The sequence below is a fragment of the Zonotrichia albicollis genome, chromosome 10 (genome assembly GCF_047830755.1).
Source record: "Zonotrichia albicollis isolate bZonAlb1 chromosome 10, bZonAlb1.hap1, whole genome shotgun sequence".
NCBI lineage: Eukaryota > Metazoa > Chordata > Aves > Passeriformes > Passerellidae > Zonotrichia > Zonotrichia albicollis.
In genome coordinates, this window is record NC_133828.1 from 6,697,958 (window position 1) to 6,724,191 (window position 26,234).

Sequence of the window (26,234 nt, forward strand, 5' to 3'; positions counted from 1 at the left end):
TGAAGGGACGGATCTGAGGGGAACACAGCTCCGCTGGCAGGGCAGGGCCGGCTCTGAGGGGAACACAGCCCCGCTGGCAGGGCAGGGACAGCACTGAGAGGAACGGCCCCACTGGCAGGGCAGGGCAGGGCAGGGCCGGCTCTGAGGGGAGCAACCCCGCTGGCAGACCAGGGACAGTTCTGAGGGGAACACAGCCCCGCCCTCAGCCCCCCCTGAGGGCACCGCGGGCAGCGCGTGCTGGGGGCAGCTCTCGCGATACGCTCGGGCGGTGCCGGGCGGGGCAGGGGCAGGCGCGGCGCTCTCGCGAGAGCCGGGCGCGCGGAAGCGGCGTGGCGTGCGCGGGGCTGTGCCGTGAGAGACCGTGAGGGACCCTGAGGGGCCGTGAGGGCCGCACCCGCAGCCGCAGGATGCCGAGCGCCGCCGGCCGCGGGCAGGGCCAGGACCGCCGCCCGGAGAACGACGACTCCTCGGCGGCTGATGTGGGTCTCCGCAGGGAACGCGGCGGGTGCGCTGTTGAGGCTCCCCGGGGTGGGGGGGCTGGGCCCAGGCCGGGTTTGGCCGAGCCCCGGTTTGGCCGAGCCCGGGGGCACAGCTGCCTTTGGCTTTACCCTGCCTGTCCCCCCGCACCCCCTCGCCGGGCCCAGGATGTGATTCCCTGAAGAGCTCTGAAACCCCCAGAAACACCTGGGCTGCTCCTCCCCAGCCGGAGGTTTCTGCAGGGGCTCCTGCTGGCCTGGCAGGTGCTTCTGCCTTGTCGTGAAGATCACAGAGCAGTGCTGAAAAGCTGTAGCCTCGTGCTTCTTCAGAAAGAAAAGTACTAGCAACGAGCGTCAGTTCATTTTGTTATGAAGTAATTTGTGCTTATTGTTGCATCAGCGATAAGGAATTCCAAGTATTGGTGGCTCCCCTAAAGTTACAAATAGGCCACAATTCATCAAAAGCAGACAAGCAAAGACCCTCCCCAAATAAAGTGTTTAGTGGGAACTTTTGTTCATGTGTTGAATAGAATAAAATGAATAAACCAAGGGGTTTTGTTTGGAAATGAATGGGAAACCGGAATGGTGGTGTTTTAATGGAAATTTTCTTCCTCTATGCCTTACCTGGCAGATTTGTTAGCAGTTCAGCTCCTCTGGCCTCTGACAATTCAGTGTGCCTGAATATGGGAAGGAATATTTAATCTCTCTAACATAAAACTCAAATATTTTTTGAGCAGTAGGCTCTTTGTAGAGATAATCACACTAACTCTCTGTGTAACAGGCAATGATTGGCATGCATGGTTACTTTTGCTGGAATTATTTTTTTCCATCGAGGGCACAATTGTCTTCTCTCCTTTGTGTATCTCTTATGTGTCCAAACTGCATTTTTTAAAATATTATTGCTAATTATTTTGTGTTCCTTCAGTTAATTCTGTGATGATGTTAGTTTTTGTGGTGTGTGCTTCTTTGATATATGTTTCTCGCCTCCATTCTAGGATTATGCTAAGGAAAGATATGGAGTGTCATCAATGATACAATCCCAAGAGAAACCAGGTCAGTTGAAAAATAAAAAAAGTTTTTGCAAGAGAGAGGGTGGGAAAGAAAAAAGAAGTTACCTACCAAACATCATCAGTCCTTTGAGAAATCATTTACCAACCTTTTTCATTCAAATCCCACCCTTTATTGGGATACATTTGGCACTTGTGAGACACTGGGAGTGCCATGTCCAGTTTTGGGCTCCCCTGTGCAAGGAAGGCATTAACATTTTGTAACAGCCCAGTGGAGAGCTACCAGGGGGCTGGAGCACAGCTGCTGAGGGAACTGAGCTTCTTCAGCCTGGAGAACAGGAAGCTGTGTAATCTCACAGCTTAAATCTGTTTAATGGGAGGGTGTAGGGAAGATAAGGCCAGGCTTTGAAGGTGGTAATTGGACTGGAGGTCATGGACATGAGTTGGAGCAGGAAATTGAGATTGGAGGGAAGAAAAAAAATCATTAAATTTGGTTGAATATTGGAGCTCAATTGTGGATTAGGAGGAGTCTCAGTCTTTGCCCTTGCCTGGACTGTGCCTTAAACAGTTTGTCAGTTTTGTGCCTGTCCATCACTGCAGACTATTTTTAAAATTATTGTTAATTATAATGTACTGAGTGCTGAGATGTCAGGTTTTTTCTGCATTTGGAGTAAGTTCTGCTGTGACTGATTACAGCAGTGCTCTCTGAGTATGATGTGTCTGCTTATGCAGCCTGCCATTTCTCCTGTATGTGGGCACCAAATCCATTAATATTGGATATTAATATTTATGGGTTTTTTCAGCCATACCACTCTGAATTCAGGAAATCCTGATTTTTTCCTGATGGGGAATTGGGATTCAGGAAAACTTAGTGACTAGAGAACAATCTCCCAGGTCAATATCTCAAGGAATATTAATCTTTGGATTAAATTCAGTGCATGAAATGGTAATGGGGGAAAGGAACAGACTGACTTCTTGTAACTTCCTCATAGTAAAATGTAAACCAGTAACATCATCTGTGATTAGGTGATTTTTCTTTCTCCTTTGAGTGGTTGTTTTGGTTGATGCCCCTTTAGGAGGGGAAATGCAGAATGCAGGGAAGAGAAGCAGTCACAAGAGCACTCATAGGTTGAAAACAGCTGAAGGGGAGTTTTATACCAGGAATGTAATGGGACAAGCAAATCAGCAGAGACTGCATTAGCAGTGATTGTTGAATAAAATCCATTCTAGCTGCCAGAGAAAGGGAGCTGGAGTTGAAATCACTTTGGAAGCAGCCCAGCTCTGTTTCCTCTCCTGGGTTTGCATCCCAGAGCAAACAACTGTGTGGGGGACCTGAGCTGGCAGATTGAGATGGCAGATCAAGTCCTGCTTTCATGGAGAAATGCCAACTGTCTCATATTCAAAAGAAACACTCAAAAGTACTGGAGAAAAATGTATGTTGAGAAGGAAAATGGTGAAGGCTAAAGGAAGTCATATGAAAAAGGCTGAGTGTCATATTTAGGTGTGTTGTCCCCTTGACCTTTCATCCTTGTTTAAAAAAACTTTTCAGTGTATGGACAATGTTGAGTGAGTTTTCCATTTGGCTTAAAATGCAATCTGTGGCACTCTTGCTGTTCTGTAATTTTAGAAAGTGGTGATCCAGAACACCAAAATTAGGTAATGATAAAGAACAAAATGTGTACAACAAACAAGCTGAAGATCAGCCTAGCCTCTTCCTTGAGACTAATGCACTTTTATTTTCAGGTTCAGTAGTTCCTGCCAGGGAGAGCTCTTGCCAAAGGGCTCACAGGAGGGTGAGATATTGTCATCAGTAGCTCCCCAAAGTGTTCTGCTTGCCTTGGGTGTCTTGGAGGAGCTGCTGCTTGAGACAGGGAGTGGTGGAGAAGCACAGATAGGTGTGTTCCCATCCATCTGCAGTGTGTTCATTTTGTTTCTGTGGTCTGTGTGAAGGCTCTGGAGTCTGCCTGCCATTCCTGGATCAGAGTAGCCCATGGTGGTCCGGGGTGTGCAGCCCACCCAGCGTCTGTGAGCAGAGCCAGCCCAGCACAGCCCTGGCTGCCAGCTCAGGGGGCTGCAGGAGTGGTGCTGTTCTGCTCACTGCAGTTACTGCACTGTACCCACTGGCTGGACTGGGTACTCACCCAGCTTACAGGGATCAGAGCAAGTTACTCTGCCTTTCCAAGGAGTAAGCTTATTGTCCTTTTGCCATGCTGCTGGATTCTTGTTCCTCTCCAGGCAAATCAAAACTTTGTCAGGTTCATAACTTTGTTTCTCCACCTTGCTGTGTTGAGCTCACACACACCTGTGCCTTCTTTCTTGGCCCACTTAAGTTTTTCTTCTACTTATGTTGGCTGCCCTGGCTATCTGATGTTGTTGCCTCCTGTCATTCAGGTCTTTAAGTCCTTCCTGCTAGCTTGAGGCTATGTTTGCTGGTAAAACTCCATTTTTGGCCATTCCTTTTTTCTCCCTTTAGACCCATTATCTCACATCCCCTCCCTGGAAGCTGCTTTCATCTAATACTGCTTTTGATTTTCAGGTTTTTATGTCAAACTTGCCTTCTCTTTTTCAGATTTTTCCAGTACTTTGAAGATGCTGGCACTACACAGAGACAGCACAAATATTGATCCTAGTGTTCTAAATTCCATGATGCAGGATAAATTATCTTAGTAAACAGGTTGATGTGACAGGCAGGGATTGGGGTCTGGAGGTGAAAAAGTGTTTATTTTATGTATCCCACACAGTTTTTTTTTACTTTTATCCTCTCCTCCTATGTTTAGAAGAGGTTGGAGTTCTGAGAGAAAAAGAAGAGATTGGGCTGTACATTAAGGGAAAAAAGAACTGGATTTGAGAAGTGTCAGAGGGAGGAAGCAAAGTGGCTTAGTTGCTACATCCAGCTCATTGCAGTGGGGCACAGTGACAGGAACAGAGGCAATGGGCACAATGAACATCAGGAGGGTTTTTTTTCTTGTGAGGGTGACCAGGGTTTGGCACAGGTTGCTCAGGAAGAGTTTCCCTTCTTGAGAATACTAAAAAAACATCAGACCATTATCTTGGACAGCTGGCTCTGTGCCACCCTGGGTGGGAGGAGTTCCAGAGACTCCTCCCAGCCTCATCCATGTAACAATTCTAGTGTTTAATATGTCTTGTTTACCCTTAGTGAAATATGGACTGTTAGGTGTCCAGAAGACTTTAAAAAATATTTATCTAATGCAGATGGTTCATGAAACACTGAGGATCCATGAAAGGTGTAACACCTCATTCTGTCTTTATGGTTTTGCCTAGAAAATGTTTTAACTTTGTAACAATACAGTTTCAAGTTGACTGAGGTAATTTTCACTGCCTGAATTAATCAAACTCTTAGAAATATGAAGGGTGTGGATTGTGATGGTTGAATGTTTCCTATAGTTCTACACAAAGTTTGAATATCAGAAATTGCTGGCAAATGATAACATCTTTATTCCCATTTCTCCCTTCCCCAGCAGCCCCACACACACTCACACATACACACTGTATGAACATATTTGAGTCCATTTCCTGTCACATTTCTCTGTGCACCTCCATTCTGTTCTGGATTTGATATGTGTGTGTGAAGAAAGAACTGCATTGCCCTGACATAAGCTAATAACAGTTTTCAATCCCCTAAAATCCCCAGTGCAGAATAATAGGCTTGCAGGGCAAGCTGTGACTGGTATTCAGAGACAGAAGGAAGGAGTCCAGAGCAGCAGATGGAAATCTGGAGCAGGCAAAAGTTGTTGGGTTTTTTTCCAAAACTTAAGAAAAGTTCTGTCAGGAAAAGTCTACAGTGTGTCTTAGCAAATTTCATGTTATTTTGAAACAAGGGAGAAGTTTGTGAGGAAAGAATCATGCCAGGAATACCAGCATGCACCTAGCATGTTATTAGGATGTAATGGTTGTATAAAATTTTTAGTCCTGATTTATTTAGAGATATTTTCCTTGATAACTTTTTCTTCCCTTTTCTATCCAAAATCTTTGCTTTCCAAGCCATGCAATTCCTGTTGTTATCTAGATTTGCAGCTACATTGGATTTGAAGGGTTCTTCTGATCAAGTCTTGGCTCTGACAGTGATGAGAGTGCTTGATCAGGTTGTCAAAGAGATTTTCTTAAAATGGATGTTAGCCATTTTATACAGTAATACTCTAATTGCTCCAAAATGTTTTAATCAAAGTAAGTATTTTTAAATTGATAGTGCACATTTATTTGTGGTTTCTTTCTGTTCTTTATTTTCAATAATAGTTACTTTACAGTTATATTCATGCTACTTGTGTAAGATAGACACAGAGAGTAGTCCTGTCCCCTCTGAGCCTTTGTTTGGCTGGGTTCCCTGTGCAGCTCTGCCCCTGCCCAGGGCAGCAGGGCACACATCCCTTAGGCAGCACAGGCTCACACTAAGTGCAGGTAGCACAGTGAAGTGCTATCAGAACCAGTTTAGTCATGCTGGGTTCTGCCATCCGTGAGCTGCAGTGAGCCTTGCTGTTGGTGAAGTGCAGTTTGACCCTGCTGTGCAAGCCACAAATGAACAGTTTAAAGCTACTGCATGAAGAACAAGTCACTAAAAAGGGAAATGGGATTCTGTGTGTTTTCAGTAAGTCAGTTATGCTGTTGATACAAAACCCAATGTTTTGGATTTATTATCAATTTTATCAATAGCAATGATAGAAAGTGCATTTGGAGTTTGAAGTGAGGAACTGGTTTAAGGTGTGTGTTGTTTTCTGTAATTCAGATCGAGTTCTGGTTCGCATCAAAGACTTGACAGTGGAGAAGGCTGATAAAGAGGTTTGGGTTCGTGGCAGAATTCACACCAGCAGAGCTAAAGGTGAGAGGCCTCCAGGGTTTCTGGTTTTATTTCCTCATTGCATTAGTACAACCTTAATGTTTGTTTTGGTTTCATGACCTGTAGCTTATGTCTTACATTCAAGAAAACTGCCACCTGGTTATTCAGGGTTGCTTCAATGTTACTTTGACTGATTCTTTTCTCTTTTTTCCCAAGAGGGAAGAGAAGATTTTGGTTTTAGCTGTGTAGAAATCAATTATTGTAGTTAAAGTGATTTTTTTTTTTTACTGTATTGCTAAATGATCTATGGACAATTGTAAATAATAGTAATTTTAAAATGTCATAATCCTCCTAAAGGTGTTAATTATTGTGAGATGAAACACTTCTAAGCTTCTACAGTAAAGCATACTTGTATTGTGAATGTATCTGTTGTCAGACAGGTCATATTTCTTTTGCTGCACGTGTATATTTTCACCACACCTTTTCTCTGCCAGGAAACAAAAATCTGTTAAAATTTCAGAGTTCTTACTTTCGATTACCTGTATCTAATTATATCAATTTGGACTTCAAATAAGAAGCATCATCTTTCTTTAGCAAGACAAAAGGGAAACCCTTTTGTGGATCCTCAGCAGTGGGGGCTGTCACCCTTGGCTGTCTGACAGCCATATTTCTTCCCTGGAATCACAAGTTCCCTCTGGAGACCAGGTTGCCATATGCAAACTTCAATAGGCTTTGGCCTTTGCAGTTGGCATCAGATGCTGACAACTGTTGTGCTGGTTTCAGTTAGGTTTGGCAGCTCTGTAGATATAATAACTTGTCTTTCCAAGAATTGAAAAAAAAAAAAAGGTATGAAGAAACTTAACAGTAGTCTTAAAATTGGGAATGATGCAAATTAGGGGCGAGAATCCAGTACAGAATATCACCAGAGATACCAGATTCATTTCTCTTTTTGAGAATTCATTTTCTTAAAACATCCCCTCTTAATGAGTGTCTGTGCTGCAGTCAGTTAAAATAAGGAACTGTGTTACAACATATACACATGATGCATTTTCATTTGTGTTAGAATCTTCAAACTTAAACAGTCCTCTGTGATTTCCTCAGTAATTTTGTAATGGAAATCTCTCAGTTAATTAAAGAAATTGTCAGCTCCAAAAGCTGTGAAAGCCTTGGTCATTACATCATGAAGTTGTTCAGACAGAAGGCACTCCATCTGATCTAATGTTACTGTTGTTGCTATCAGTATATAAATTAGAGTATCCTTATGGCTTTTTTTTTTCAATTGTGGGAAGAGTTCAGGCTGTTAACAGAATTCAGGATATTAGAAGCAGGTATCTGTGCAGACCTTGAAAGCAGTGCAAAGTTCTGTGGTTGTTGATTGCTCTCTGTAATACATTGATATGTTGGATCTTGTATGATGGATACATTTACATCAAACACAGTAATATCTCTGTAACAGGGCAATATGAACTTGAAAGAAGCTGTTGTAATCCTTTACTTTTGTTTTTGATGAAACAACAGTGCTTATTTTCAAATCTCTTTAACACAACCTGAAGAATGAAAGCAAAAGGAATTGATCATGAGCATGAATGATCTGAATTTATTGATATAAATCAGTCTGTTGTTTCCTCTTGGTCTGACACCACAGAACAATTCTGACATTCAGGGAGTGCTGCTAGGGAATGCCATATGCTTGTTTACTTAAGCTTTGGGGAAAGAATCTTACAAGAAAAGCAAATGTTTAAGAGTAAAAAGTAATATTAGCCTTTCCCACACACAACATGGCACTATTCCTACCACTGTGGAAAGGAAAGCCTTGCAGGAAACAGGAAAATCTTTCACAAAAACAAGCTTTAGTTTTTCTCAGAAACTTGAATTTGACTCCTAAATAACCAGTGTAGCCTTTATTTAACCCTGTCTGGTCCTGACCAATAAACCAAAAAAAATTAATGGGAATAACTGCAGATTCCAGCTGTCTCCTATAGCAAGTCACTCATAGAGTCTGATGGAAATGAACTGAAGGATGTGTAAAGAATGGGGTGCTGGGAATTTCTGTGGGTTGTACTAAAATTAAAGTGCACAGGGCCCTGTGGTTTGTATCATGGATTGAATAAATGTTATTTCTGGCCTTATTTTAAAGCCAGCCTAATCTACTGATCACATTTATCATTGAAAAGCCCTTGGGAATTTGGTCTGGGTTTGGCCAGGCAGCTGGGCTTGTGCAGAATGTTAGACCTGAAAATAGATTTTGGGTTATTAATCCAAAGGTCTATGAAACATCTGAAAATAAGAATTCCACCAAGAGCAATTTAAAGATTGGGCCAGATTTTATAATAAACCATTTAAAGTCTTCTCTTTGCTGGCAAATGTATGTAACCATCATTTAATTTATATAACCAACATTTTTTTACTCTTTGTACATGTTACTTCCTTATATCCTTTTCTTTCATAAGGGCTTGTGTGATTTGGTACTTTCATCCAACACAGATGGTGGATTACTGCTTGGTTGATGTGCTTATTTTTGATGGAATTGTCCTATTTGTTCAGTGTCTGAACATTCTATTAATTTCACCATGTCAGATGGTAAAAATTTATTTTAAAACTTTCTGTCTTTTAAGCATTCTTGTGAGACATGGTATTGTTTTTATAGTAGGAGCTTAGAGTAGTTTACTGTTGCAAGTGAGTAAATTTGGTGCTATACTTTTTACCTAAACACCACAGAAGTATTTTGAAACACATAGAGAAGATCCCATTGTCCAATTTTTTTCTTGCTCAAATGCTTCCTTTTTTGCATCTCTTGATCTGGAAAGGCTTCTAAGCATGAGCCAGATTTGATTATGCCTGGTCTTTTTGATACTTTATTTTGAATGCCTTCAGCTCTCCCAGGAAAAGTTCTCTTCCCTCTTTTAATCTTTGTGCCTGGGATATTTTAGCCAGCCCTGTGAGTGAGGTCCGTTTGATCACTTATCTTCTGTGTGATTAGAAGTTGGTTGCCTTCTGCAAAACATCCTCTTCCTTCATGGAAACAGCTCCTGTTACTCACAGCAAAGACATTTGAGTGCTTTCAGAATGCAGATATTCATCAGACTCGCAGTGTTTGGGATTAAGTACAACCACCAGACTTTTGGATGAGGATCTGAGCAAGCTGGTCTGGGTGAGGATGTCCCTGTTTGTTGCAGGGGATTGGACTGGGTGGCCCTTAAAGGTCCCTTCCAGCCCCAGCTATTGTGTGGTAGCAGGTTGTTTCATTATTTCCCTCTCTTAGAGTTGAGTTACATCCTAGCTGCCTTCAGCTGTGCATCTTTTTCTTCAACAGTGCTGAAACTTTGATTGTATTTTGCTAAATTGTTTGTGATTCAAATCATGAGACAAATACTATCTCCTAGGAAATACTGAATCCAACCACACTGTAAGAAACACTGAGATGTCAAAGATGTGAGATATGACTCCCTTATCTAAAGAAACTCTGCATATCATGTTGTACTTTCTTTGTTGACTTGCTGGATCTGAAACACAGCCTGTATTTTTCTAATTTAAATTTATTATTTAATGTTTGCCTGCAAGAAATACGTGCATCTGTATCATATTGGATATTGCAGCCTCTGGAATACAGAAATAGTTGTGCTCTGTTTTCTGAAAATATGTCATTAATCTTGTTGCATTTTTGTCATAGGACAAGATTGGTTATTTCCAATAAATATAATTAATATTTAATAATATTTTGTACTAGCTTTGTATGTTTGCTTTTATTTCCATGAGATTGTGTTCAAGGGTTCTGCATTTATTTTCTGATACTCTTGAATTACTGATACTGATACCAGTGCCCTTACCAGATACTGGTACACCAGTGAAACATTTGTTGTTAATTTCTCTCTAGAAAGAAGCTTTTAAAAGTTTCTTTTAAAAATGACCATATTTCCTTAAAACTAAGTTAAGGAATAAATGATTATTAGAGATGTGAGAAGAAGTATGAAATGATTGTAACTGTCAGCTAAACAGATTAGAAAGATCTTTGTTGACTTGGAAATACCCATTTTAAAAGTCAACAAAATGCACTGTGTTCTTTGTATATTATTATTAATTCCTATTAACTTCTTTTTCCCTAAGCTGTTCATGAATAAATTGCTCTTACAGGAATTTTTAATTGGGTCTTTTAAGTTCTTGTCATTCACTAGAATCAATACTCCTTTTGTTCCCCTTCATTCTGAATGTGTGGTGTATTATAGAATGAACATTGTTAGTTTAGTCCTTGTGGTGCAAAATCAAGCCCATTTCTCTCAGAGCAGCTTTGTGAACTCTACAGCTTTGATTTGAGAAGATGAGAAAAAACCTCTTTAGAAATAATTTAGACTTGAGGTAGTTGTGAGCAAAGAAACAAGGAAAAGTATGATGTATTTCTTGCAGTTGAAGGAAAAGTTACTTTAAAAGTTATGATTTGTTGCTTTTCTTTTGTTTAAATATTCTTTGTCTTGGAAGGCTTACTGTTATTTTTAGAAAAGGACCTTTCAAATGTTTATAGATGTAAGGCACAATTATTTAATTTATCTCAATGTTTGTGTTTGTGTGTACATGCACAGCTGAGGAGTTTGAAGCAGCTTTGTGGAGGGGGGGCAGTGATGAATGAGAGAGAGAGAGATGCACAGTCTTAAAAGCTCAGTTTATATTTAAGTAGTAAAGAGTTTTTTCTCATTGCCAAAGCCCTCGAGTAACTTGTCCTTAATACACCTGTGTTGTTTCTCTTTGTATTCAGGGAAGCAGTGCTTCTTAGTCCTGCGTCAGCAGCAGTTTAATATCCAGGCTCTGGTGGCTGTGGGACAGCATGCAAGCAAGCAGATGGTAAAGTTTGCTGCCAAGTAAGTAAGCAATTATATCCTGTTGTCAGAGTAAACAATGGTGGGAACCAGGACTCCCAGGGGTTGGGACCATTTTCACACATTAACATCAATGCTTCGTTTGTTTTAAAATGTAGTTATTTAAATTGTCAGCTCTCTATTGCGTTGAATACATTACACTGACAAAAGATAAAATAGAGAACAGGCTTGAAATTCATTCTGAACTGCTGAAGCAGCATTCTCTCACCATAGACAACCTACATTTTCTTCCAAGCTGGCTAACAAAAAGTCTGGCAAGCTGAGCTTAGTGGGACACTTCATTTGGTGTGTGGTGCTGCTCTGGGGCTGCTCGTGTTCAGCGTTTTTCTGCTACCAGACCTGCAGAGTAGTAACACATTTTATACTTAGAACTGATCTGAAGAAGTCCCACATTGAAAGTGGCTTACTGAGTTGAAGAAATTAAAAGTAGCTTCTGTGCACTGAGTTAGTCTTATCTACACCTTATTTTTGGCACTAAAATTTTAATGTAAAAAAAAATTGGTGGGATAATAGTTAGACTTGCCAATTGAAAAAAATTGTTGCAGCCATTTGAATTCACATATTTGGTTTGTTTTCTTCCTAAAGATAAAAAATTACCTTTCCCTTCTGTTTGCCTCAAGATTGTGCTTTCAGGTTGTCCTGTAATAATTGTGCTTGTGTGAGAAATGTGTTTTATAGTAGAGCTTTAATCGTGTCTGTCAGCTTGTTCACAAATAGAAATGTGGATCAATTCTGTGCAGTTTTTTGCAGAATATGTTTAGCATGTGGCACTTGAGTTGTTTCTGTGCAGTTCTTGGCACTACTCTCATGCCTGGAAAGGGAGCCCCCACTAATTAGCTGCAAAAGTGCTACAGCCTTCAACCTTCAATATGTCAGGGAGGGGAAAGATTCATTATAGCAGAGACTTCCAGAAGGCAAGTTAAGAAGGTTGGGATAATGCTTGTGCTGATGGGGTTCAAGGCAGCAGGAAAACAGAACCAGCAGTGTTTGTTGTTTGGCCTGCTCAGTGCTGGCAGTGCCAGTGTGAAACATGCTGTTCACAGGTGTTTAGGAGCCAAAGTGAAGTGTTCTGTTTCTTCATGAAATGATTTGTTCTCTCCAGCGCTTGGAATCTCTGAAAAGAATTAAGTGTATAATGTACTTGTTCCCTAATTCATCTCCCTCAAAACTCCCAGCAGTCTGCCTGTGCTCCCTCGAGAAACTTGTGCTACAGAACAGTGGAACAACTCTTGGAGTTGTGATGCACACTCTTCTGTTCTCCAGTTCTCTTCCAATATCTCTCCTTTTCAGTTTTCTTCGTGGTTCTTCCCTGCACAGCTGAATTTCTTGCACTTCATGATTGGTAGATCTTTGTGGTTAGGAGCTCATGAGAGGGAAGCTGTCTTTACTCTATTTTTCCATATGCTGACTGCCACTTACTTATAAACCTTCTCTGGTGGTTTTTGTGATTCACTGATCTTTTTTACTCAATTAGTTTTCTGCCAGTTAGTGATTTAAATGAGGTGATGGAAGTCAAGAGCTAACAAGGAATGGTGGTGGAAGAGGGTATCTGGAAACAGTGGAGGGTAAAGCTCCTTACTTTTCTGGCTGCAGTGAGCTGTTAAATCAGGCAGAACTTCATCCTTAGGTTCTTCCCAAGTCCCTGTCATCTTCCCTCTTGATGAGACAGCCAATTCCTCAGAGTAGCCAGAGTGATGGTGTTTGTACTGTGTTTTGACTTTTCCTTCTACTTCTTTTTTGGGATAACATTTGCTAGCCAAATCCTGGTACTTCAGCCTCCCTTTGTAGCATTCATGTTTCCCTTATTATTTGTGCTTCTGATTACAAGTTCATCATCATGTTCTCTGAGTGGTGTAACTCTGGTACAGCCTTCTGGATTTTCTTTTGGGGGTTTGCTTTTGGTTTTTTTAACCCCATTAGTACAGGCATCCTCTCAGGATTCCTACCCACCAACAAACTTATTAATATCCTGCCATGCTCTCACTTTTTCCAGTGTTTCATCTCCTCCAGTTCTGAGTGCTGCTGGCCCTGCAGCTGCCTCCTGTCCTTCAGAGCTGCTGCTGTTGGTGCTGCTGGGTGCAGTCCCAGCCCAGGACATGCCTGTGCTCAGCCCTTCCCTGCTGCCTTTCACCTGCTCTGCGCTGACCCCATTATTTCCAGCAGATGAGGCTGGCCTTAGATGTCTAAAAATAACTATCCTGTTTCCCTGCCTTTCTCAGTGTCTTTTTTTGTCATCTCATTTCCTACATGTTAAATGAGGAAATATGCATTTATTGAAGAAAACGTTTAACTCAAATATCTTAAATTTCAATTACATTTTTAAGTGTTTTCACTGTATATTTATAGTATATAAACTGTTTCCCATGTGCTATTTTTGCATACTTTCATACTGTGTCCACAACTTTATTTAAAATAGTTTGTAAAATTCTGGATCTTGACTTTTTAATTTTTGTTTATTAAATAATGAGCATTTTTTGGTACAAATTTTCATAAATTGTAAACAAACCAGTTCCTCTTTTAGAGATTGGCACATGGAAACCAAGAACTTTCATAATGTTCTGTGGTCAGCAGCATTCATACACTAATTACCACAATTATCATTACAATGTGAGTTTTAGTGAAAGATACTTTATAGTGGTTCAACTCAGGCTTACAAAGAAATTTCTGTGAGTTTAACCATGGAAAGTTCCAAGTTGAACTTCCAAAACAAACATAGCACAGAGCCAGTCGAGATGCTGGAAATTGTTCTTCTGTCTTTTATCAGAAAAAGCAATTCAGCCCAGTCCTGCAAGGGGTGCTGCATAAGAGAAACAGTTCATTGTCTCTTTTAGCCAGCAGAGGTGCTAGTTAGTAATTTATCTTAGTAATTCATCAACCTCCTTTTTCTATCAAACATGGGGTGTGGCTGGTTTTGGTTTTCTTTCTCCTTTTCTATCTCAGCTTTGAGCCTTTCCTGCCACCTCTGTGCCAGAGCCACGTGAGCTGACAGAGCAGTTGGGAGAGGTGGATAACAGATTCTAATTTAGCTGCTCAGAAAATTTGCCCTTGCACAGGAAGTAACTTGATGGCTCTGTGTAGTAGAGTGGAGAGCAAAAAGGCAGGAAAGAGATTAAAATGAAGGGGGGGAAAATTATTTACTTGTATGAAAATAATTCACAATGTAGAAAAATATATGTAAGTTTTTTAGCTAGATAAATTGGTAATGCCAGGAAGACTGCTGGATAGTGCAGAATGTTTTCTTTATCCATTTCTGTTTAATTCTTATATCAGGAGACTGGAAGAAAATGTCAAATTGCAGCTGAATTTGCTGGTGACACAAAAATTGGACTGGTAAATAGGCACTCAGGAGTGTGTAGTAACCAGGGCTCATTTAGAATAATCACTTCAATGCTCTTCAGTGTGAATTTGTACCTCTGTGATTGGTCAGATTTTGTGGGTGTTCAGGATTAATAAATAGAAAAGTGCAGAGAGAAGTGTGAGGTTGTGATAGGTAACTGGCTTGACAGGAGCCCATGCAGTTCTCTGACTTCTAGAAAATAGCATTAATGTAATATGTGCCTAGTTTAGGCAATTCTGGAATATTTTGTCCACTTTTGTTGTCTTTGTATCTGAATACATGTTAGATTGGAAAAGGCTGATGGTGAAGTTGCAAGAAGCAGTGATACATGGTCAGGCAGATCTGCCTTCTGTGAGCCTGAGGAAAGCTCTGTTCTATCCTGGAGAAGTCAGTGAGGGATTTCAATCCCAGTCTGCTGCTGCTGCCCAAGGTTTTCTGCCAGCTGGGGATTCTTTACTCTGCAGATACAAAGGTGTGCCAGGATGCAGTGAACTGAGGATGAAATCAGGGGAATTTAGAAAGGAAATAAAGTGTAGGTTTTTAGTGAAAATTACTAAAAATTCCTTGTGGATTTTGTTACTTAAAACTTTTAAGAGCAGATTGGCTTCTTTTTTCCCCAAAAGATATGCAGGTTCAAGCAAGTGTTAGAATGTTGGTAGAGGAAAACAATCATTACAATTTTAGAATGAACAGAATAAGAACAGGTGTTTACCTGGCCCTTTTGTATACAAGTTCAGATAATTTCCTTTCAGGGAGCTTCATGCATACTTGCTGTATTTGTGCAGACAGGATTACAGTTGCTCATGTTGAATACAAAATGTTTATACTCCTAGCTACTTACAAAATTCACTCCTTTTTTGAAAGTAAAGCAGTGCCTTCACTTTCACTGGCATTCAGGTAAAGGATAATTGATTATTATGTATTAAGAGAATTATTTAATATTTTAAATTGAATAATGTATTAATATAATTTGTGCAGTCTGCTTACAGAAAGGTGTTGAAGAAGAAACAACAAAATACCAGAATAAGTATAGATGGTATAGAAGAAGTAAACATTTTCTGTTTAAAATCTGTAAATAACCAAGTTTCTTCCTATTCTTTGGGCTTTTGACCAAGAAAATGTTGATTGTCATTCACTTTCTGGGGCCAGCATGGGGTTCAGCTTGCAACATGAAGCTGCTGATGAAAGATGTTGTTATAAAGACTGCAAGAATGCAATCCTGTGGTTAAAAGAGAAAGTCTTGGCTAATAGACATGCAGCTAATTAAGAGGGACATAAGGCATCTAGTGGACACTTTTGAAATTATAATCTTGATTTTTTTTTTTGAACATTACAAAATACTAAACAGTTTCCTATACAGAGAAAATTTTTATTGTTGGACTTTTTGAGTCTATATACTTCAATAGCTTTTTATGGATTAAACAATGTAAAGATGCCATCTGTCTTTTCTTAATGCTTTAAGCATCCTACTTTAGTTTCTAGTCCCTGGTAACATTAATTACAGATATAAATATTGTTGTCCTAAATGGAAATGGTGGTACTGTGGCATGTTTTTCTGCTACTTGTTCACTTTTGTTGGTGTCTGGGGGTTTTTTGTTAGCCAGGGGAATTTTATCAAAAATCACCTAGATGACTTATTCCTGCTGCTGTGGAGAATGCTTTGCTGTGCTTACTGGCATTTTATTAAAACATCTAGTTCCTTGTTGGAACTTGAACTGAAAATGCCATTTCAGGAACATCCTTGGAATGAGCTGTTGGGATCAGAGCAGCTCCTTCCAGGTTTCTGTAGTTTGTGTTTGATGCAGGGTTATGGACCTCAGACACTTGCAGCTCTAGGTCTTGCTGAGCATGGTTCAAACAGAACTCAAACCACCAGCTTTTATTTTCATACTGGATTAAATGTGGAGTTCAAATGAGGAAAAGCACATTTTTAATTATCAAAGAAATTTGAGAGGAGATGATGGATGTTTATAAATACAAAGATGGTCACACACAGTAGGACCCTTCCTAGTGCTTTTGTGAACCCAGGCAATTACTTGAATATTTGTTTACAGGGACCTACACAGTTAGGAACTCAGTTGAAATACATCTTAAAATTGTGGCAAATGTAATGACTAAGGAATGGTACAGTTTTAAATAAGTTCCAGATCAAGAAGCATGTTTTAATTGCAACAACAAAGTTTAGAGATGAAGAGAAAGCTCAGTTTATCCTATGTGCAAAGTTTTAAAGTTATGCAAGTTTGCAAAGCAATATTGCAGTTCCAGTGATATAAAAGGCAGTTTCTTCCTGTATTTTTAACCTGATACCATTTTGCATGTCTTGAATTCCTTGCATGTTCTGATCAGCTCTGCACAGACTTCACTAACAGTTCTCATCCATGGCATCACCAATCTGAGTCCTTGCAACACATTCATATTTAACTATTTTTTTTCACAGAATTTCCTTCAGTAAGTTTAAAACATTATTTGCTGTTATTACTGAGAAGGCTTTTATTCAGCAGATTGGAAACTGGTATTTTCAGTGAAGACAGTGCTATTCATGAAATTAGTAGTGTTTTCTGGACATTTGCGAAAATGTTGACATTGAAAAGGAAGCAGGAAAAATAGAAAACTTTTTAGGGAAAAAAAATTTCACATAAGAGTAAAACTTTAATTCTTTTAAACATTCACTCATTTGAAAAGCAAGGGGAATTTATAGTTACACTTAATACTGGTTTAGCATCATTCATTGTCATAGATGATGACACTCTCTTGCATCCAAAGCACTGTTTGGTTCCACAGTCTGTATGAGGAGTTTCAAACAGAATCATTTGTAATAGAAAGTACTTGGAAGCACTTGGTGTCATTTCAATTATCCTTTCTCATATTTGTTGCCTCTGCTAAACTAATGGAAATGGAGGCTCACCTGTAACTAAATGGATTCTTACTTAAAGCCTGCTCTCAGCCTCTGCTTTGGACAAATTTAGTTGTGATTTGAGCAATTGCAGCTCTTCTAAAGTGTAAATGTACCAGAAGAGCAGGCTGTTCATGAGTTTAATGCAGTACATGGAATTACCTAATGGTGAAGCAAGTCAAGCATATGAAGCACCCTTGTCTGTATTAACTGTAGAGCAGCTAATAACTTCTATCACCTGAAAGTATTACCACCAAAAAAAAGTGTAATCAGCTAAAATACTCAAATTTGGCATTTTAGTTTTTAGTTAATTGGAATTTACTTACAGTGCCACTGTTAGGTTTTGAGAATTTTATGCTTGAACTTTCCACTGTTACTTCAATATCATCAGATTTTTCAAGATTTTTATTCAAAGTAAAAAAAGTGCCAGCCTTGCAAAGCTGAGGGTTGTTAATGGCTCTTTGGTTTGCTGCTTTTAGCAGTGGCCAGCTTGTCTGATGACATCCTCACTCACCTCTTTTTGTTTGCAGTTAAATTGTGGGCCTGATGCTTTCCTGCTCTCTAAGGGCTTTGGTGGTCAAGTGATGTGTGTAAAGTGCTTTTCAGCTTTCTCAGGAAGGACTCACAAGTGGAAGAATAATTGTAACATTAGTTTTCCTAAAAAGGAAAGTAATATTTTTAGATATTTGGCTTCTTGTGAGCTAGCAGAGAGACAGAGTGAAAATATATTTCCAGTGAGGGTGAGATTATCTGTAGAAAAGTGCTGGTTTAAACTCCAGTACATTAAATGTGTAAATAAAAACTGCTCATACCAATTCTTTTCTCACCTCTGACTCTTGAGGTTTTGTTGTTGTTTGCTTATAGCACACATACTTTATATCATATCTTTGGAAGACTTTCAGGACAGTGTGTGCTGTTCTAATGTACTGTTAGTGGGGAGCAGTTGGGATGTGCCCTGTCACAGAGAAATGACTTGGGAGCATCTTGCATCTTTCAGTAACAAGTCATGTAGTTTAAACAAGCTGAACTAGTTTTGATTTTCCCTTTCAGTCCTAGGACTTCCCTTCAGTTTGTTGTTCTGCTGGTGAAGACACATCTTGCAGATAATTGCATCAGCTGACACATGGAAGAGTGTCTGTGGCCTAGAAAAAGAGCTCTGCCACTTGTCAGTTTGTGTATAAACAACACACAGAGAATGGGCAAGCACTGAGCTCACTCTTAATTCTTTCCCTCTCAAGTCTTCCATCCCAGTTTGAATTGATTGTGGCTGGGGATATTTCAGCAAACTCCTTTATTAATCAGTTATTAGATATAACAGTAGCTCCAGACCCTTGGCTGTTGTGTTGTTGAGCAGTCCATGCAGTGCATGGGGGATGCTTGTGCTGAGGCTGCTGCAGGGTGCAGTGGAGCTGACTGAGCCTCCTGTCCTCTCTTCCTCGGCAGCATCACCAAAGAGAGCATTGTGGACATCGAGGGCGTTGTGAGGAAAGCGTACCAGAAGGTTGGAGGTTGTACTCAGCAAGATGTGGAGCTTCACGTTCAGAGGGTAAATTTTTGAGCAAATGGAGCACTGGTTAATTGTTTGATAGATTATCTGTTGAGACTGTCTGTCTGCCTACATACATAAACTTTGTCAGTAAGGAATCTCATGTCACAGAAATACACTGCTTTAAACTACAGATTTCAGTGTTTTATATGTAAAAATTAAACACTTCTGGTTTTAAGATACTTGGAGTTTATATTTCCCTGTTTTTATCTGCCATTTGCATTGCAGTATTAAGTAAAAAAAAAAAGAATCTCTCTCTAGAACAATTTGGCTAGAAAAGTTTGTAGTTTTAGTTTTTGATTCTTAACTGCAGTAGATTCTGGAATAAAAAGTCTGCTTCTTTTTAAGTGCAAGTCTGAAGTTTCTTCTTTATCAGAGTTACAATCTTCCCCTCAGTACAATGGACTGCAATACATAATTCTCACAGAAATAAACTCTTAGTGGCTTAACAGTATGGAAACTTTTGAAATCTAAAGTTCCTGGAGCCTGTGCTGTAGGGCTAGAGGAAGTGTAACTTTATAATTTGTTTAAATAGAAAACATATTTAAACCTTTATGTAATATCCTTTTCTTCTGAAGGTTTTTAACCAAGCTGTATGCCTACAATACAGCTGAAACCCAGTCGCCCCAGGACTGGAGTACAATGGCTGTTATAGCAGTGAGGTAAATCTTAGCTAACAGCACTATGGAAAACCTGCAGATTTTGAAGAAACATGTTTTAATATGTGTGCAGATTATTCCATGCTTGATTTTTCTGAAAGAACATCAAATTCACTGCTCCTCTAGGAGCAATATGAGAACATAAAGCACAGCAAGGTGGTTTTCATTCTCTGATTGTATTTTAGTTATCTCATAAATTTTTGAATCTGAAATAGCTCTTTCAGCCATATTCAGATGATAAGTAAATGATGCATTAACAAGGAGAAGAACAGGATGATCTTGCTGGAATGAGAAACTAAAGCTCAGTGAAATCTGGCATATTCAGAGCTGGCATTCAGGCCAAAAGGCTTGTCCCTCAGGCTGTATGAACTTGCTCAATTTGGTGCTTCCCAGAAGAAAAAAAGATACTTCAAATCTAAGGGAAAGCAAGAACTGAGCACTTCAGTATTGTCATGAGAATGCACAGTGTATCTCAAGTAGAGGAATAAAATCACAGCCTTAGAGCCCGTAGCCTATGCAAACACTGTTTCAAGTTTCTGCTAGAAATATCCTTTTGTAAATGACACCTCCTTTTGAGCAGAGCCTCATGCTATTTCTGTTCTCTCTCAATTTCAGATCTATGTGATCAGCTCAGCTGAGCCCCGGCTGCCCTTACAGCTGGATGATGCTGTTCGACCAGAAGTGGAAGGAGAGGAGGTGAAAACTTTGCATCCTCAAATGCTTTTTATTGTCTTTGTAGCTGAACAAAAGCACAAAAGCCAAGCAACTTCCTTAATGCGGTGATTCTGGGGGTTTGATGGGTTTGCATTTTACTTCCTTTGTGCCATCCAGAACTGTGTTCAACATCTCTCTAGCTTTGATGTCTGCTGAAGTGCAGAAGAAGGTCAAAACCATAGGGTTCCCAATCGTGTGTGTGTGTGTGATGCATCCTCATAGTTGGGTTCTGCCTGTGACCTCTGGGAGAAGTTACACCTTGAACTTTTCTGTGCTGCCAGTTTGCTCTGTATTCTTTCTAGAATGATCTAGATGTTCAGCTGAACATAGAAATTACCCTTTGCTCTTAGCCAGAGGGTGTTTTTCTCCATTGATTTTGGTTTTTTGAAGTTGTGGTTTTGTTTTCTTTTTTGGATGTGTGTGTATTCACTATGTGCTTTTGTGCAACTGCTTAGGATGGAAGAGCTACTGTAAACCAAGATACACGACTGGACAACAGAATCATTGATCTAAGGGTAAGGAACATGCAGTGCTGCAGGCTTGCCTGCAAGTGTTTATTCTTCATAGTTCTAATCCACAAAGCAGTGAAAGTCATGGATTTGATGGAATTTTATTGTTGGCCAGAAGAAAAACAAGCAATATGTTTTTGTGGTTTTGTGTGGTATTGTAAAAGCACAGGATTTTTGAATCCTCAATGTTTGCCTTTACTGACATTAATTAAAGAACATATATTGGTAGTTCAAAGGCAAACATTGATGATTTGTGGCTGTGCACATCTGGGCTGTGTAGCTGCAAAAGTCAAAGGTGACTGAATAGGGACAATTTAGAGACAACATTTTCTCTCAGATGTAGTTTTTGTTATCCGAAACCTTTAAAGAGTTTGAAGTATAAGATGGAAGTTGTGATTTTTAACAGACAGTTGAGGTGCTGTAATGCATGCCTTGCCAGAGAAATTGTACCAGGCCACGATACCAATCTCATTCTCTTTGTTGTTTCCACAGCATTCATGTATTTTCCTTTTTTTTCCTGAAACATTTTTCTTTATCCAGGTCATGGAGACCCAACCTGTGAATTCATAAACCTCCCATATATTTACCATTTCTAATCAGCGGCAAAATACTCTCTTCTAAATTACTTACAGAACTTAATTATTTTTCAATTAAACAGCAGCTAACACTTAAGTGTGTAACTAATTTAAGCATTACTGACTTGAGGCATCTTTTCCTAGGCTTTTTAGCCATCTTAGGCTCTCCACAATAAAATTTTAATCAACCTTGAATGAAGACTAAACTTAGCTGATTTTTTTTTTGATACCTAGTACTGCCTTCAGAGTTCTTGATAATGGCAGTTTCTTAGTAAATCAATCTTTGCACCTGAGAAATGAAACAAAAGAACTCATTTATTGGAAAATTTGGAAAAGTTCTGGCACTGAGAGACTTACAGCTTTTCAACAGCTGATGTCCTTATTTCAGCAACTAAAACTGCTTGTGTCAATTGTTTTACTTGTACCAAAGTTAATTGGCTTTCACTTGACCTTATATACCATACTGAGTAACTTCAGTCTGTGGTTACTTTTCAGGATACTCAGTATCTCATCATATTGGTCTCTTAATCTGTCTTAAATTAAGCTTTAATGAAAAGAATTCTATATTAATGATTGAAAGTGAAAATCATTTGAAGGACCATCAGCTTATGGTAGTACTAAGTGTGCTGAATTGAAGGGGAGAAATCTGGGATGCTTGAACTGCAGGCTTTACTTGAACATCTGGTGATGAATAAAAATAACCAACAGCACTCCAGAGAAACCTAAGAAAATCCATTATATTGAAGAAACATCTGTATAATAAACTGAAAGGAGCCATGAAGCCCAAACAGAACAGAGAAATTATACAAAGGGAAATAGCTTTTAAAAATGCTGGGTGAAAATGGCTTGGAGGCATCCTTGGCTGTAATGCAGTTGAGGGCTCTGCAGAGCAAAGCCAAAGAAGGTAAATAGTAATGGATAAAGAAGGAAGACTCAAGCCAGAATGAACACAAGAGGTGGAATGGAAAGGGCTGGACTAAAGTTCTGACCCTGTACACATCCAGTGGTTCAGCATGACCATCCCAATGCTTCTGAAATATCTTTGGCAGTACAGCAGAAGGGCATTAGTGGTCAGTATTCTGCCTGCAGGGTGCAGCTGCTGACATAACTGGGTGTTGCTGAAACCTCTTCTGTGTCCCAACCACTGTTGGGACACCTTTTCTTCAGCAATGTCTGGCACCTTGTTTTGAGCTCTGAACCTTAACTCTGTGTTAAGAAGCTGGTTTTCCCCTTAGCTCCAGCAGCTGCTGCAGTGTGGTGCTAAGCACCTGTTTGATGCTGAACAGCAATTCAGGTCAGCTTTTCACAGAATTGGTGGCAGGATGGAATGCCAGATCTCAGTTCTGCAGTGTCTGTGTCTCATCCCCTGCACACACCTGTGGCTGGGTGTGATCTGGCCACAGCTTGCCCAGGATCAGGCTTGGGTATCTGTCTTGGCCTTCCTCCTGCGCACAGGAAATGTTTCTGTCTCACACTGTGTCACACACTGTGTCTTTTCTGTTGCACCTTTCATGATGTGTTTCAGAACAAAAGCAGATTCTAAATATGATATTTTAATCTGTTTTTTTAAAGAGAGTGCTGTATAAGCAGAAAAGATATTTAATGAAGAAAGGGGGAATTTCAGTGAGAACACACACACACACACACATATATATATATATATATATATATATATATATATGTGTGCATTCTAAGCACTGGATGTAGTGGAATCACAAGAGTAGGAATACAAGAAACCCAGAAAGCAGTAATTGATTTTCAGTGATTTGGTTCCATAGATTGGAACTACTGGAGTACAAATGGGGCTTCAAAGAGCTTTTAGTGTTTCAAATGCACTGAATAAGTAGGCATGTTCTAAGGAGGATTGCAAACATGATATGTTATCTGAAACCATCGTTCCCCCAGCTGTTCCTTCTGGGAAAACCATATCATGGGCAACTGGGAAGAATTTTAACAGAATAGTTCTGATGGAGGTGCTGTGATGTCTGTTCCTACAAGTGTGGGAGGAAGTCCAGCCACAGCTAAATGTATCATCTAGTTCTGGTTTCCTCAGTTTTTTAAGGAAGACAGAAGTCACTGAACATCAAAAATAGGGATGCTGTTGTTTTGAGAAAGATTTACCAAGCTAAATGCATAGATCTTTGTTAGGCTGAGACTAAAAAAAGTTGTTTGTATGCAACTAAAGTAATTTTTGTCCATTTAAACACAGTATTTAAGGCAGTTAAGTATTTAGCTAATTTTAAATAGTGATTAACAAAGGAGTTAACTGGATAGGGCCAAGTCACAATGAAGTGGAGCTGGGAAACTCAGTTATTACATGAATGAAAAAACCTGGATTTCTAAAAATAGCATCACTCCATCCAGCTATAATGTATACCAAAGAAGGTTTGATTATCATGCAATACAAGGAGTGTAATTAATAATAAGGAAATTACATGAATTGAGATGAAAGATGCAAAGTATGTTGCAAAGATTGCAAGACTTCCACTCTTGTGTACATGTGGAAATAGACTGAGTATTGCAGTGAATCATTACCAGTCTTGCATTTTGTTTGCTGACAAAGGTCTCTCAAAAGTGTCTCAGTTCAGTTTTTTTAAGGTTGGGGCTGGGAAGTACTTAAATGCCAAGATGCCAAGCTACTGCTGTAGTTGTTACTGTGAGGTATGGAGAGAAAACTGTGATTATTTAGGGCTAAGGGGCTTGGAAAATTATTTCCAAAGAATGAACCTGTTCCTGGTGGGTTAACTCATGAAATACAGATCACACTCTTGGAGTAGAAAACTTGGGGTTTTAGAGAAAGGAGAGCTGATAAGAAAGAGAAGTCTTGTATGGACTAGATTTGCTTTCACATAACCATGGGTGACTGTGAGGAAACCACTGTTGACCCAGCTATCTGTTTTTCACAATGGTTTAATGGAAGTAATGGAAGTCAAACCACTTGATCATAGGGATGCTTGATTTACCATTCACTTACCACAACAGTTAAGAAGGGTAGAGAGAGCACTGACTGTGTTTTTAAATCTGTAATTTCTGCTGAAGTACTTGGTGGTGTGTAGGCTTCCCGTGTCTGTATAAAGACCTGCAGAAGCTGTATTTCATGAAGTTCTGTGGTACATCAAAAGTAATGAAGAACAGACCAGTGAAACACTGGTTCTTGTAGTTTGCTTCTTAAAAATACCAATTCAAGTTCCTCCAGTTTTACATTATTTAAAACAAATTATGAAGAAAAGACCAGTGAAAGAAACACTAATTCTTGGGTTTTACTTCTCAGTTTGTACCTGTGAAAAAGTCTGAAGAAAGAAACAGCCCAGATTCACCCAGGTTTATGGTGGACCTGACTGATGTCCTTGCTCTGGTTGATTTTTTGTGCTCTTCAGGACTTTTATCTCAACAGTGTCTGTCCAAATGTGACTTGAATGTTATGCCTTTTTGCAGTCCTGTTGCTACAACTGTGTCTGCTATTGCCCAGCTCATTGAGACCAAAGCAAAGCCTTTTTAGGGTCAGTATTACCCTGGTTTTGTTGCTCAGGGTAGAGCATTAACATTAAACTGTGTCTTTAGTAGTTTATGGATGTCAGACTGTGTATGTGGTAATCCAGCTGTACACTGATCTTAATGCACTTTCTTTCCAAATGCTCAGTTACTTCAGGCTTGATTTGATTGTGTTGGATTCAATTTCCTCAATGCAAAAGGTGTGTTTTTCCTGACTGAATCCAAGCTGTAATGAAAAAGCAAATGTACATTTTCTTGTGGGCAGTGATTTGGCAGTGTACATACACAGTCCCAGTCGTTTAGACTACAAACTTCATGTTTATATATTCTAGTGCTATAAGTAATACTGAAATTTGAACAAAAATTGACTTGGGTCACCTTGGGGTTAAAAAAAATATTATTTAAGATAAATTCTGTTTCCTAACAAAACCTTCACTTGTCCTAGATATAGGATAAGAGTATAGATTCCATTATTTAACCAACTATGTGTCTATGGTTGTTCTTGGTGGAAGATAGGTAGCTACAGCAGGAAAACAGAAAAGCAAAAATGAGGGGAGAGCAGAACAAATTCTGCTGATGTGAAAGTAAAAAGAAAGTTCACAACTTCTCATGTCTGTGTGTCGGTCTCACCTCTCTGAGATAAGATCATGGTGGTGTGAACCACCTCAATTCCACTGAAGAACATTTGGCAGCACACGTGGCCCTGTACGGACACTGCAAATTGTGCCAGATGAAAAGTGATTATTGCTTTTATAAGCTTACAGTGCTCAGTTTTATCATTAATGTCTTCTTTCATGGCATCTGAATAATAAACACACAGGTGAAATGAAGGTGAAGTTATAACTGAAACTCTTCCTTCAGCATTGCTCCTAAACTTTTCTTCTGCTGTCTGTAACAAAGGTGATTATTGAAAATAATGAGTTTTTCTGTAAAATTAACTTTGCAGACCAAGTTAAAACATTAATAATGTTAACTGCAACAGCATTTAATTATCATAAATTTGTTTCTGTTTCTGGTTAATTCTTGGAGCAATATTGACTATCTTTGCCATAGTCTTAGATAAGATAGTTTGTCAATACATATGTGGAAAGGTTCCTATTGGGGTAAAGACTACCCAAGAAGAATGCCATGGCAAAATCTTATTTTAAGGCAAAGGTAGGAATCAATTAATTTTGACAGCTGTCTCTGTCTTTAGTTTGCTGTATTGTACCTAAGTGTGGAAGCTCAAATTGTGACTGTGTTACTTACCATTGTAGAAACATGGCTATACATACCAGCATCTCAGTTACTGAATTGTTTTCTTCAAATGAATTTGTTCTCTTTGTGTTCTGAACATCACACCAGTGCAAAGAATGTTATGAAATTG

At 39.5% G+C, this 26,234-nt stretch overlaps 1 protein-coding gene across 1 annotated transcript in view; it reads left to right on the plus strand.

Annotated features, from left to right (window-relative positions):
• Window positions 1-272: 272 nt before the first annotated feature.
• Window positions 273-26,234, plus strand: part of DARS1 (aspartyl-tRNA synthetase 1) — a 36,322-nt gene continuing 10,360 nt past the window's right edge. Inside the window, exons 1-7 of the mRNA XM_074547897.1 lie at window positions 273-479; window positions 1,472-1,529; window positions 6,225-6,317; window positions 11,023-11,125; window positions 18,817-18,919; window positions 20,194-20,274; window positions 20,748-20,807. Of these exons, the coding sequence (XP_074403998.1) occupies window positions 408-479; window positions 1,472-1,529; window positions 6,225-6,317; window positions 11,023-11,125; window positions 18,817-18,919; window positions 20,194-20,274; window positions 20,748-20,807 (570 nt within the window). The 5' untranslated portion in view covers window positions 273-407. The remainder of the gene's footprint in view (window positions 480-1,471; window positions 1,530-6,224; window positions 6,318-11,022; window positions 11,126-18,816; window positions 18,920-20,193; window positions 20,275-20,747; window positions 20,808-26,234) is intronic.